This window comes from Mesoplodon mirus (genome assembly GCF_964341445.2).
Source record: "Mesoplodon mirus genome assembly, chromosome: 11".
Taxonomy (NCBI): domain Eukaryota; kingdom Metazoa; phylum Chordata; class Mammalia; order Artiodactyla; family Ziphiidae; genus Mesoplodon; species Mesoplodon mirus.
Genome location: NC_138987.1, coordinates 61,336,675 through 61,349,657, shown reverse-complemented (window position 1 = coordinate 61,349,657; position 12,983 = coordinate 61,336,675). Strand labels below are relative to the sequence as shown.

Genomic DNA, 12,983 nt, shown 5'->3' with positions numbered 1-12,983 from the left:
AGTCACTCCACAGACAGTCCTAGAGGTTTTTCGATGGTTTTATGTACATATATATGTGTGTACATATATATGTATATATATGTCATTAATTTAGAAACCATTACATAGTGTGAACATTTTCACAGTCTACTTAGCCATCCCCTTGTTGATGGATATTTAAGATGGTTCCAGGGTTTCTCTATTACAAACAATACCAACTCCTCTAGTAAACTGTGCTTCTTTTAAGTCTTTGCTCAGACGTCAGCTTCTCAGGGGGCCTTCCTTGACCACCCTATTCAAATGCCACCCCCGTTCTCCCTACCCACCTTGCCTCCTTTCTCTTTATCCACAGTGCTACCCACTCTGTCACAGTCCGTGTTGTACTCATTTGCTGTGTTTATATCTGATGTTCCCACTGGTGTGTAAGCTCCATGAGGGCAGACATTTTGGCCCGTTTGCTCCCTGCTATCTCCCCTGGGCCCGGTGTGTGTAGCAGGGGCTCAGAAATGTGGGCTTTTTTGTTTTTTTGTTTTGGCCGCGCCGAGGGGCATGCGGGATCTTAGTTCCCCGACCAGGGATCAAACCTGTGCCCCCTGCAGTGGAAGCGCGGAGTCTTAACCACTGGACCGCCAGGGAAGTCCCAGGAATGTGTATTATTAGTGAAGGAAATCTGTGATGGGTCAGGCTGCCTTGGGACAGAAGGCAGGGTTCAGGTACCCCACCCCTAAATGCCTTTTTTCTTGCAAGCCTGCAATTCTGGCCGTTCCAAAGAAAGGCTAATCATTTTGTTAATTATCAGTCTGGCAGCTCTGCTGACAATAATTACGGGGCGTCAGGCACTGAGACCCACAGCAAAATCTAACCCAATTAACAAGAGTGTGGGGGACAGGGGAGCTAAGGGCCTCTGCTCCCGGCAGCCTGCATCTGGTCCCATGGTTCTGAGCGCCCAAGGGCCCGGTCTGGGTGTACTGGGCCTGGCGTCAATCCTGGGCAAGGTGGTGGTCACCTCCGTTGTCCAGCAGCTTCCCGCGGTAGATCTTGTCCTCCACCACGTCGGTCCAGTAGAGGGCGCTCTGGCTGAGGTGGAAGTCCAGGGCTATGGTGTTGCGCAGGCCAGGCACCAGGACACTGTAGTCCCCTTTGTGAAGGTCGATGCGCCGGATCTCATGGCGGTTGGAGAAGATGATAAACGGCTTGAAGGGGTCTGGGGAGGGGTGTGATAGGGTCACAAGGGGCCTGTTGCCTCCGAGCCACCCTGTCCAGGGGCTGGCAGGGTCTCCATGGGCCCTGGCACCGGGCCTGGATGGAAACCTCAGCCTCTGGCATTCGGCCGCCCGAGTCCAGCCTACTGCAGCTCAGGGGCCTGCCCGGCCTGCCCAGCTGCCCAGCCACCCCGACCCATGTCTCACCCAGGCTGCGGCAGCTCTCGCCGTCCGGCTCCAGCACCCAGCCCTCATAGCAGGAGCACTTCACACTGAACTTGTTCTGGTCACACTTCTGGCTGCACTTGAGGTGCTTGGCGCAGTAGCTTTGGATCTGGCAGGTGTGGTTGTCAGGCCCCAGCTCCATGCCCAGAGGGCACGAGCACACAATGCCTTCGCCAGGTGCCACCGAACAGTTGTGGCTGCAGCCACCGTTATTCAGAGAGCACTGGTCTGGGGGGTGGGGAGCAAGGGACAGGATCAGGGTCAGGATCTGGAAGGAGGCAGGACCGTGGCCTGGCTGGGCCCCAAGTCCCCAGTAGCCGAGACGGCACCCTGGCACCCTGCCCGTGGCGTCCTTCTTTCCTTTCCTCTGTCCCACTGCTTCCCAGTCTCCCTCAGGACCAGGGTTGGGACCCTGGCACCCACCACGTTGGACCAACCCTCTCCTTCCCCCGAGGAGCACCCCTCCATCGTGGCTGCAGCTCTCTCTGGTCTCTATTTCCCTTCCCCTTCTTGAGCCCACCGTGGGGGCCCCAGCCTTTCGCCTCTTTCTGGGAGGGTCCCTTTTCCTCTCTCTCTCCTGATGTAGGTGTGATTTTGGGGGGTTGTGGTAGGGAACGTCCTGCTCTGGGTCCTCTGACACACCCTGGGACCTGCCAGCCCTGAATGATGACCCGTCAGCAGTTCTCAGGGCCGGTCCTTATCTCCCACTCCTCTCCGCGGAGAACCTGGCTCTGCTTGGCTCAGAGGAGATAAGGCTGCGCTGCTCTGCTGTGCTCCTCATCCCCAAGTCACACGATGTGGCCCGCGCTGACCCCCATTCATCTGATCTTGAATGCATACCCTCCTCCCCTGACCTTCTCACCCACTCGGCAGGATGGGAGACTGCCCTGACCACATCCACCCTGGTGCCTTCATCTTGAAAGCCTGCTCTGCACTGCTCTGCAGCGCCAGTGTGGCTGAGTGGGCTGTGCCTGCAGGGTGGGGCTGCGCTGCACTGTCTCCACAGCACTTCACGAGCGGTGTGACCTTGGGCCAGTTATTTAACCTCTCTGAGCCTCAGTTTTCTCATCTGTAAGATGGGGGTGAGGATCATATCTGCCTCACCGGGCTCCTGTATGGATTAAATGCTATTAACAGTGTGACGCTAAGCACAGCCTCTTGGCAAAGTGAGTCTTAAATCGACGGGTTTTTGTTAATTGCTCTGGGTACTACTTGCCCAGCTGCCAGAGCTGCCCTTTTCCAGTCTGAGACCTCTCCCCACAGAGCTTGTCCTGTTCCACTGCCCTGGCCTGGCCCAGACTCCTTATCCAGCCCCCCTGCCCACTCCTCTGCTGGGGCCTCTCCTAGGCCCAGGCCTCACCACAGAGCTCTCCCTCATCCGAGCTATCTCCACAGTCATCGTTGCCATCACACAGCTTGTCAGGGGGCAGGCAGACCGAGGTGTTGTTGGCACAGGGGTGTGAGGGTGGCCTGCAGGCCAGGGACTCGCAGTTCTCCTCATCCGAGTTATCCTCACAGTCGCTGTCGCCATCACACACCCATGCTTTGCTGATGCACCGAGCTGGGGGATGGGCAGAGCATCAGGGGCCAGGCCTGGGCAGCAGGGCTCTCTGTGCCCTTCTTCCCAGACCCAGTGGGCTTCTCTAACAGGGTCACGACTACAAGGCCTTGGGGTCCACTACAAACCTTGAGGCTTTTTCTGTCAAATTCACATGGGCAACAAAGAAGGTAGGAATCTGTAGGAGGTGTTGAAGCTCAACACTGGTGAGGGTTTTGGTTCCCAGGGCCCTTAGTGCAGGCCCTGGCCCCTTCATACCTTCCCCCATGCATCAGGCACAAGCTTTTTCTGTGCAGCCTTTTGCCTCACAATGTCCCCACCCCACTCCTCACAGTCCAGTGCTATCTCCCTTGCCACTGCTCTGCTCTCAGCAGGGTCTCCTCCTGTCCATGTTGTTTCCCTTCAGTCCTTTTTACCGGAGTCTTTGCAGCCAAACTTGACATTGGGGTCACAGACGTGGGTCACTCCCTCACAGCTCTTCTCGTCACTGGAGTCCATGCAGTCAGTGTCCCCATCGCAGCGCCACCGCAGGGGGATGCACAGACCATCCAGCCGGCACTGGAACTCATCATTGTGGCAGCCGCCAGGAGGCCTTGTGGCTGCAGGGGGACAGGCGGAGGGCATGAGAGTGTTGAGGGCTCCAGGTCAGCTGTTCCCATCTCTACCTTCTCAACCCCCTCCTGCTATACCCAGCCTGGGGCTAAGAGCTGAGGCGGGGATGGAGAGTTCTCTGAGTCCTGCTGACATTCCTCGAAAGCGCTAACTCAAAGTCTGGGCTATTACACCTTCCAGGACTCAGAAATCATCTTGTCTACTCTCCCTATTTTACACACGAGAGCTTGATTGGATAAGCAATTTGCTAAGCCAGAGCTCAAATGCCCCCACCTTAGCCTAGCCTCCGTTTCATTCATTCACTTCACAAACACTTATTGAGCACCTACTGAGTGCCAGGCACTGTTTCAGGTGCCAGCCTGAACAAGACAAAGTCCTTACCCTCATGGAGCTGAAGTTCTAGCAGGGAAGAGAAACAGTGAAGACATGACACAAAAATCGAGAATGGAACTGCAGGTAGTGATCAAGGCTATGCAGACAAAGCCAGGTCAAGGCCAGGGAGGATGGGATGCTACTTGAGACAAGACAGTCAGGAAAGGCCCTTAAGCAGATGTTTGAGCAGAGGCCTGAATGACGTGAGCCATGAGATTAACTGGAGTTGCATTCCAGGAAGAGGGAACAGCTAGTGCAAAGTCTCTGAGGTAGGACCATGCGGGGCATATCTGAAAACTGCCCAGGGCATGTTTAAGGCTGCACAGTTGGAGTAGAGTGAAGGAGGAGACGAGTGGCAGGAAAGCAGGTCAGGTAGGTTGGGGGAGTCCTGCAGGCCATGGAGCGGGGCTCAGCATGAATTCAAAGTGTACAGGGAGGGCTTCCCTGGTGGCGCAGTGGTTGAGAGTCCGCCTGCCGATGCAGGGGACACGGGTTCGTGCCCCGGTCTGGGAAGATCCCACATGCCGCGGAGCGGCTGGGCCCGTGAGCCATGGCCGCTGAGCCTGCGCGTCCGGAGCCTGTGCTCCACAAGGGGAGAGGCCACAACAGGGAGAGGCCTGCGTACCGCAGAAAAACAAAACAAAACAAAGTGTACAGGGAGCCAGTGCAGGCTTGAGGGCAGGGCTGGGGAGAGATCTGACATGTTCTGTAGGATCACACTGGCTGCTACAGTGAGATGTGACTCAGGAGTCTGGGGAAGGAGCGGAAGCAGCATCCGAGGCACAGGTGACTGTGCACAAGCCTCACCTTACACTCCCGCTCCCCCTACCTGCCCCCACCAGGAACACGGTCGACGCGCTCATCTCATGCCTGGACTTCAGCAGCAGCCTCCGAGCCGATTTTCCTTCCTCAGGGCCCCTGAACCTCTTTCCAATCTAATGCCCTTCCAGGATTGTCTTCTGAAAGCATTTCCTACATCTTATCACCTTCCAGCTTTGAGATCCTTCGAAGGTCCCCAGGGCCTGACCTGCTTTCACCTGCTGTTGTAATCTGCCCCCTCCAGGCACTGCCTCATTCCCTGCTGTCCCCTCTAGTCTGAGGGGCCCCACCCAGCCCCACTGGCCCCTGCAGGAGTACTCAGTTTCACCTTCTAAGTCTTACTGCTGGGTTCTCCAGGCCACTCCCACCCTCCATCTAAAGACCCTTCCTCTAGTTACCGGGGGGAAGGATAAAATGGAAGACTGGGATTGACACATACACACTACTATATATAAAAGAGATGACTAATAAGGACCTACTATATAGTACAGGGAACTCTAATCAATACTCTGTAATGGCCTATATGGGAAAAGAATCTAAAAAAGAGTGGATATATGTATATGTATAGCAGATTCACTTTGCTATATACCTGAAACTAACACAATATTGTAAATCAACTATACCCCAATAAAAATTAAAAAAAAAAAAAAAGACCCTCTCTCTTGTCCATTTACCCACAGCCTAATCCCTCTTCGGGGCCCAGTTCAAATCCCACCTCCTCCGGAATGGTCCCAGACCATTCCAGCTCACAACCATAGTTAACAACTGCTACCAATCATGACACCCCTGCTCCCACGGGCCAGGCCCCCGCACATCTCTCACTTCACAGAGGAGGAAGCCAAGGCTCAGAGGAAGCAACTTGCCCGAGTTCGCCCAGCTTGTGAGGGGCAGAGAGCTCCTCCCACCTCACCACATCACGGGCCTCCAGGGGTCCTCTTCTCAGAATCCCAAGGCACTATTACCTGTCCCACTCACCCGACGTTTCTCAGATCTGGCCCTCGAGGCTCAGTGACTGTTTCCTGGGCCTCGGGTGACCCTCCCCATCCTCCCTCTTAGTGCTGGGCCTGCAGTGGGTACTCAGTGCTTTCAGTACTGTCCCCACTATGCGCACCTTAAATCTCCAAGGCAGAGGTTGTAAGCTGGTGGTCCAGGGGCCAGATGAGGCCTACAGAGAGATCTTGGTCTGCCATGTTTTTAAAACTTTTCAAATCAGTTGCCAGTTGTATGGGTTGATTTGCTCTCCCTAAAAGGATGCTGAAGTCCTAATTCATAGTACCTGTGAGCATGACCTTACTTGGAAATAGGTCTTCCTTTGCAGATGACCAACTCAAGATGAGGTCATTAGGGTGGGCCCCAATCCAGTATGACTGCGTCCTTATATAAAGAGGAAACCTGGACACAGAGACAAACGCGCACCCAGCGAGAACGCCATGAAAGATGAAGGCAGGGATCGGGGTAAAGCATGTACAAGCCAAGGAACGCCAAAGATTGCCGTCAAACGCCAGAAGCTAGGAGAGAAGCCTGGAATAGATTCTCCCCCATAACCCTTAGAAGGAACCAACCCTGCCAACATTTTGGTCTTGGACTTCTAGCCTCCAGAACTGCGAGACAATACATTTCTGTTGTTTAAGCTACTTAGTTTGTGGTACTTTGTTACAGTAGCTCTAGGAAACAAATATACCTGTGCTTTAAAATGGGTAGATTTCACATATAAGTCTGCATTTCTGACTTCTCTTGAAGTTAGGGCAATCTTGGCTTTGCATTCTTCCATGGTAACCATTGGTCAGGGATGAGAAACCAACATCCCTTGAGGAGGTCTGTGCCTTCCAGCAACCCCCGCCTCCACGGGGGATCCCACAGACGCTAGGTCCTGGAGGCCTGGGCACTGGGGACCCCACAGAGCCAACCCTTCTCTCCTTTGGCCCCCACTGTGCTCATTCACCCCTACCCCTCTGAGCATCCCTTTTTCATGCTACCAGCTACCAAACACAAGCTGTGTGCCTTCCGTGCACCATCTCACTGAAGCCTCACATCAACATGATGATGCCCGTGCTATTCTCATCCCCACTTTGCAGATGAAACTCACAGGGGCCCACGGAGATAAAATAACTTGCTCGAGGCCACCCAGATAGTAAGCTGCAGAGATGGAGCTCAAACCCAAGGCCACCCAACTGCAAAGCCTGAGATCTTAACAGTGTGTGACAATGATTTGTCGACAACCTCCCTCTCCCACAGGACTGGAAACTGCTGAAGGATAAGAGCCACGTCTGGGTTATCTCTGGTTCCCAGATGGTGGCAACACGCAGTGGGGAGGGTGGATGGATGGTGGAATGCTTTGGTCCCCACCCCACTGGTCCCCAGGCGCCCACCCTGGTTGGTGCAGTTGGCGTGCGTCTCGTCACTGTAGTCCCCGCAGTCGTTGTCCCCATCGCAGGTCCAGTGCTCAGGGATGCAGCGCCCGCTGTTGCACTTGAACTGGGTGCTAGAGCAGGAGTGGCTGCAGCCGGCCTCGTCACTGTTGTCCCCACAGTCATTGTCTGGGGGGAGGCAAGAAGGGAAGAGGAGAGCAGGGGGTCAGCAAGTGGCCTTCTCTGTGACCCCAGCATGGGGCCCCCACTCCCACCTCCCCATTCCCACCCTCGACCCACCCCAACCCTCCCACTGAGAAAATAAAAAACAGAAAAGACACAGAAACTGCATAGACTGCAGCATGCACCATGGCCCACGTGACGGGGGCAGGGAGAGAGAGGCAGGGCGGGCTCCAGGAGGGCCCTTCCCTGGGTCTCGGAAGGCTGGGGCTGGGGACGGGACTCATTCCTTTCCCCTTTCAGCAGGGTGTGGGAACAGGGGTCCGCGTGCTTTGGGGGAAAGGCAGGGATTTCTCTGGCTCTGGCGGAACAAAGGTGGGCGGAGTATAGGTGAGGCCTCTCTGCTGGGGAGGGAAGGTGTTAATCAGGCCCCGCCCTGAGCGTGGGCATCACCGGCCCCGAGCTCTGGGCTCCCGGCTCATGAGGGGCACTGCCTGCAGCTGGAAAGGCCGGGGGGCCCCCCTCCTGAAGGCATCTGAGGGTGACTGAGCCAATGTCCTGCTTTCTAGGCCTCGTGGCGGGGGGGGCACCAGACTTCCCTTCACATTTTCAAGACGCCTGAGAAGATGGGTTTGGCCATCCCCCTTGGGTTGTGTTCCTGCCTCTTTTCCAGCTGCCTCTACATCTCTGACGCTCTCCTTCCCCCATGTCTTGGTCTTCTTGTCCCCACCTCTCTGTCATCTCTCCTGTGAAAGGCTCCTTCTGCCCTCTCTGCTTTCCCTTTCACTGTTTTCTTTCTCCCTCTGTCATTTCCTCTCTCTTTTCTCTCTTTGATTTTCCTTCACATCCTAGGAGCTCTGGGGTGGGGAGCTGCATGGGGCTCCTGGGAGGAGGCCCAAGGCCAGCTGGGGCTCTAGGGGAGATGGTGCATGTGCTTCTATGCACTGACCGGCAGGCTCAGGACAGGTCTTTTCATCAGAGCCGTCCCCACAATCCTTCTCTGAAACACAGAAACCGCCAAGGCAACCATTGGCACACGAGACACGGCAAACGTGAGGGGCAACATGGGGCTGACCCAATACATCTTCACACACATTAGCCAGGGCTCGAGCCACTGTTGCAACACGTCACAACACCACACCAGACACGACCAGAGCCCCAAGACGGCACAGACACAACAGTCCACTGGCCCCCATGGCTGACATCACCTGGTCCAGGGCTGACCGCCAGGTGGGCTCCCGAGTCTGGAGCCAGAGCCTGGAGGGACCCCAGGAGATGGGGTTTGCAGGGAGAATGGCATTGGGCTCTCCTTGCTCTGCCCCTCTGGCCCTTCTTGCTCATCTCTCCCTGGCCCCTGAGCCTCTGCCAGAGGATGGGCAGCTCAGGCCCTGCCCGGGGAGGAATGGCACCGACAGGCGATGGGCGGGGTATCCCCTGGGTCCATCTTGGTTCCCCCACAGTGTTTCTAGCTTGTCCTTATTTCTCCCAGACAACCCAGGGGAGCTTCTGTGAACTGGAGGAAGGCCCCAGCTTGATTCTAAAACCCCTTCACCTGCCACCCAGGGCCTGGCTGTGGCTTCTAGCTTTCCTAGGAATCATGGCAGGTGAAGGGAAACAAGCTCTTACCATTGTCACATCTCCAGTTGATGTTGATGCATCTGCCGTTGTTGCAGGTAAACTGAGTCAGGGGGAAGCAGGTGGGATAGGCTGTCAGGGAGAAAGAGTAGCTGAGTAGGGTCCTCAAGATTATTTAGCATCATAGCACCAAGCAGGTGGGCGCTGGGTCCTTCCCATAACCAGCAGCCCTCAGCCTGGCCAGATGGGGGAGGGAAGGCTAAGTGGAGGTGCCTTGGCCTGGAACGCTGCCCACTCACTCCTACCCCTCTAAGCTCCCTTTTCTTAAGCAACTAATGACCAAATGCAGGCCATGCGCTGAGTGCTCTCCGCGCATGATCTCACTGAACCCCTACATCAGTGCTGTGACGTGGGTGCCAGTATTATCCCCACTCTGCAGATGAAACTCACAGGGGCCCACGGAGATCAAGCAACTTGCTCAAGGCCACCCAGGTACTAAGTTGCAGGGTCTCTCCAGCACCCCCGCCCCAGGGCATGCTCTTGTGGGCCCTCCCTCCCCGTGCCAGCCTGGCCTTCCTGCTGTCTTGCTCACCACATGAGGCTGACTCATCAGAGCGGTCCCCACAGTCATCATCCAGATCGCACGTCCAGGAGATGGGGATGCAGCGGCCACTGGCACAGGAGAACTGGTTGGGTGGGCAGGTGCGAGCTGGGGACAGGGATGGGCATGAGTGCTCATAGGTGAGTCCCCTCTTTAATTTCATTTTCTTTGCTATTATTCTCTGCCTCTCTGGAAGTCTCCCCAAGGACCTCAAAGCTATTCTTCTTAGAGACATCATTCAAAATCACCTACGTGGTCTCACACCAGACGCTTCACCCCATCTCTCGAGGGGTCGCTGGTGTCCTCCAAGGAGAAGATCCACCCGCCTTGCTTGTCATCCCCAACCTAGAGCTGTGCTCTGCCCCCTGCAAGCACGGGCCTCCCGGCCAACCCTGTCCTCCCTTCCCCTCTGCCCTGGATGCCCCGTGCTCCTTTCTCTCCCTGAGCCCCCTCTGTCTTCCCAAGCCTGGCTCCCCCGCCTGCCCTGCCCTGGTGACTGAGGGGTGCCGGTGTGGTCACGCCCCTCCCACACCTGAACAAGTGGCATTGGACTCGTCTTCGCTGTTCCCGCAGTCATTGTCCCCGTCACAGAGCCAGCGGTTGGGGATGCAACGGTTGTTCTCGCACTTGAACCGGTCCGAGGGGCAGGTGTGCTGATCTGGGGAGGGAGAGGTCAGGGGTCAGCCAGAGGGAGGGGCCCCCAGCTCTCCAGCTGTTGCCCAAGGGCCGGCTGTGCAGTAGGGACTCACGGCAGAGGGCGGGGGCCTCGTCACTGTTGTCCAGGCAGTCGTTGTCCCCATCGCACTTCCAGCGTTCCTGGATGCAGCGGCTGTTTGAGCAGGCGAACTCGCCTGGCTGGCACTGGGGTGGGGGCACGTAGGACGGGTTTGCTGTGGGCACCACGAGGCGTGAGGGGGAAAGTCAGACCCAGGTCACGGACAGGTGCTGAGCCCCCTGTCCTCTGTTGGCTTGTTTTATGATTTTAAAATAATATACACAGTAATCTTTCCTAGTGCATAGTTCTTCGTGAAGAAACTATCTGGATGGAAACTGCAACTCTTTCTCAGGCCACAAGGGTGATGCTTGCTCTGCTGCTTCCAGTACTGCAACGTGGTCTGAGAATAAAGGAGCTTCCAAGACAGCCTAGAGCCCCCCATCCTTTTGTCCCCACCGAGCAGACCGCCCCTTGCCCCTCCCTGCCATCTCCATGAACTGCCCCTTGGAAGTCATCTCCAGGACCCTCGGACCCTGCTCTGGTCCCTGGACTTTTTCCTTCACAAATGCGTCAACTCTACCGGCAGGAGTGAAAACTCACACCTCACCACCACCATCTGCCTTCGGCTATCAGCAGTGAAATCACTTCGTCCTTTGTGCTTGCACAGGGTAAGCTCAGGAAGCCCAGGAAGCCCATGGCAGTCCCTGGTCCTGGACCCCACTGCTCTGTGCATGCCTTTCTGACCCATCTGTCACCCCCTGTAATCCTGTGGGTCCCCAGGACCACTGGACCTGGAGGCTGTATGTGTCCGCCTTGCTCCTGACCTGTGCTTCCCGACCATTCTCCCTCTCTCCCCTCTGAAAAATCAGTATTGACTTTCATGTTATTAGCCTATACGAACCCCTACTTCAAAGGACCCCAGGCTAGTCCCCAGCATCCTTCAGGGTTTTTAGCTCCTGGTTCAGAGTCACTTTCTCCATAATCACTCCCTCTTTATTCTTGGTGATTTCAATGTGCATATAGGTGACCCTTCCATTATGCTGGCCCCTCAGTTTCTAAGCTCCTCTTCACCAATCCTCTTGCCCTGCACCTGGTCTCAGTCACTCACTCTCAGGCGTACACTATGGCCCACTGACCCATTTTCACTTCTGGGATTCTATCCTAAGGAAATCATCCAGAATATGGGAAGGCATGAAGCTATAAGAAATAGCAGAGCAGGTGATTAATAAACAGACTCTGGGTCAGGGTTCCTGGGTTCAAACCCCTGCTCTAACTTTGGGCCTCAATTTCTTCATAAAAATACCTTCCCTACAGGAATATTTTAAGGAGTAAATAAGTTACTGCATGAGGACTGCTTATAACCATGCCTAGTACATAGTCTGTGTTTAATTAATGCTGGCAGTGATTACAACAAAAAACTGGAAACAACCTAAACATCCAACAGTAGAGAAATGGTTCAGTAAATTATGGGATGTTTACCAAATGAAATATATTTTGGCCATTAGAAATTCTGCTGATGTATTCATGACACACTGTCAAGTGACAAATGCAGGAAACAGAACAGCATGTGCAGCACGATTCCATTTAAGCAAAAGTAAATATATAGAGAAATTGGGAGGTTGTTCACTGAAATGGTAACAGTGGAATCTATGGGTGGTGGAATTTGGGGTGATCTGTACTTTCTCTTTTGTATTTTTCTATGCTGTTCATTTATTTTTACAATGAGCATGACCCGCTTTTATTAAAAAATGGGGCTATTTGGGCTTCCCTTGTGGTGCAGTGGTTGAGAGTCCGCCTGCCGATGCAGGGGACACGGGTTCATGCCCCGGTCTGGGAAGATCCCACATGCCATGGAGCGGCTGGGCCCATGAGCCATGGCCGCTGAGGCTGCGCGTCCGGAGCCTGTGCTCCGCAACGGGAGAGGCCACAACAGTGAGAGGCCCACGTACCGCAAAAAAAAAAAAAAAAAAAAGGGGGGGGGCTATTTAAAATAATTCAATAATAACACAGAAAATTTGTGACATATATGAGCCAAAAGGGGCAGAAAACATTTATATACAGTATATTCCAACCGTGTAAAAACCCACCTAAGGAAAAAAGGATGGTGTTCCTTTACCACAATACTAACAATATAGTGGTGTTTGCTGGTGAGATTGGGCTTTTTTTCTCTCCTCTAATTTCCAATATTTTGAACTATTGTTGTATAACTTCAATAATGTGGAAATAAATGTAAAACAAGTTAATGGTTTTCTCTTTCCATAGCTGTCCTGCTCCTCACTTGGTTTCCCCTGATCTTCATGCCTTCCCAAACCTCCCACCCCCTGGTCACCCCTAAACACCCTCCAGCCCCCAGAGCCTTCTTCTCTCACCCCATCCCTCACCTCCTATTGCCCCCCACCAGGGCCCTCTTTGCCTCCTTCATCTCCGATGGGGACACTGTGGCCTCCTCCTGCTGGGGTCTGCTCCCCCACCTCCCACCCCAGCTGGGCCCCTCATACCCAAACAAGTGACACCGTCTGTGTCCAACACCTGGTCCTCAGCACAGGCACACTGGCGGCTCCCAGGGGTGGCCAGGCACAGGCTGCTGCAGCCGCCATTGTTCACCCGGCATTTGTTGGTACCCACTGTGAAGGAGGGGTCACGGGTGGGGGGAGGAAGGAAGGGGAGGACAGGGGATGGGTTGCAGCAGGGTCAGGAAAGGCCAGAGAGGGGAGATGAGAGGCCGGGGGAGGAGACGCATTAAAAGGAGAAGACAGAAAGAGGAAATATGGAGGGGTTGAAGAAGAGGAGATGCAGG

The 12,983-nt window shown here is 54.8% G+C and overlaps 1 protein-coding gene across 1 annotated transcript in view; it reads right to left on the bottom strand.

The window, feature by feature from the left end:
• The window catches only part of LRP1 (LDL receptor related protein 1), an 82,109-nt gene that overhangs the window by 34,351 nt on the left and 34,775 nt on the right, over nt 1-12,983 (bottom strand). Inside the window, exons 15-24 of the mRNA XM_082634660.1 lie at nt 12,685-12,810; nt 10,221-10,361; nt 10,004-10,129; nt 9,463-9,579; nt 8,922-9,002; nt 7,137-7,304; nt 3,381-3,563; nt 2,767-2,967; nt 1,389-1,634; nt 986-1,183 (exon numbers count right to left, since the gene is read on the bottom strand). Of these exons, the coding sequence (XP_082490786.1) occupies nt 986-1,183; nt 1,389-1,634; nt 2,767-2,967; nt 3,381-3,563; nt 7,137-7,304; nt 8,922-9,002; nt 9,463-9,579; nt 10,004-10,129; nt 10,221-10,361; nt 12,685-12,810 (1,587 nt within the window). The remainder of the gene's footprint in view (nt 1-985; nt 1,184-1,388; nt 1,635-2,766; nt 2,968-3,380; nt 3,564-7,136; nt 7,305-8,921; nt 9,003-9,462; nt 9,580-10,003; nt 10,130-10,220; nt 10,362-12,684; nt 12,811-12,983) is intronic.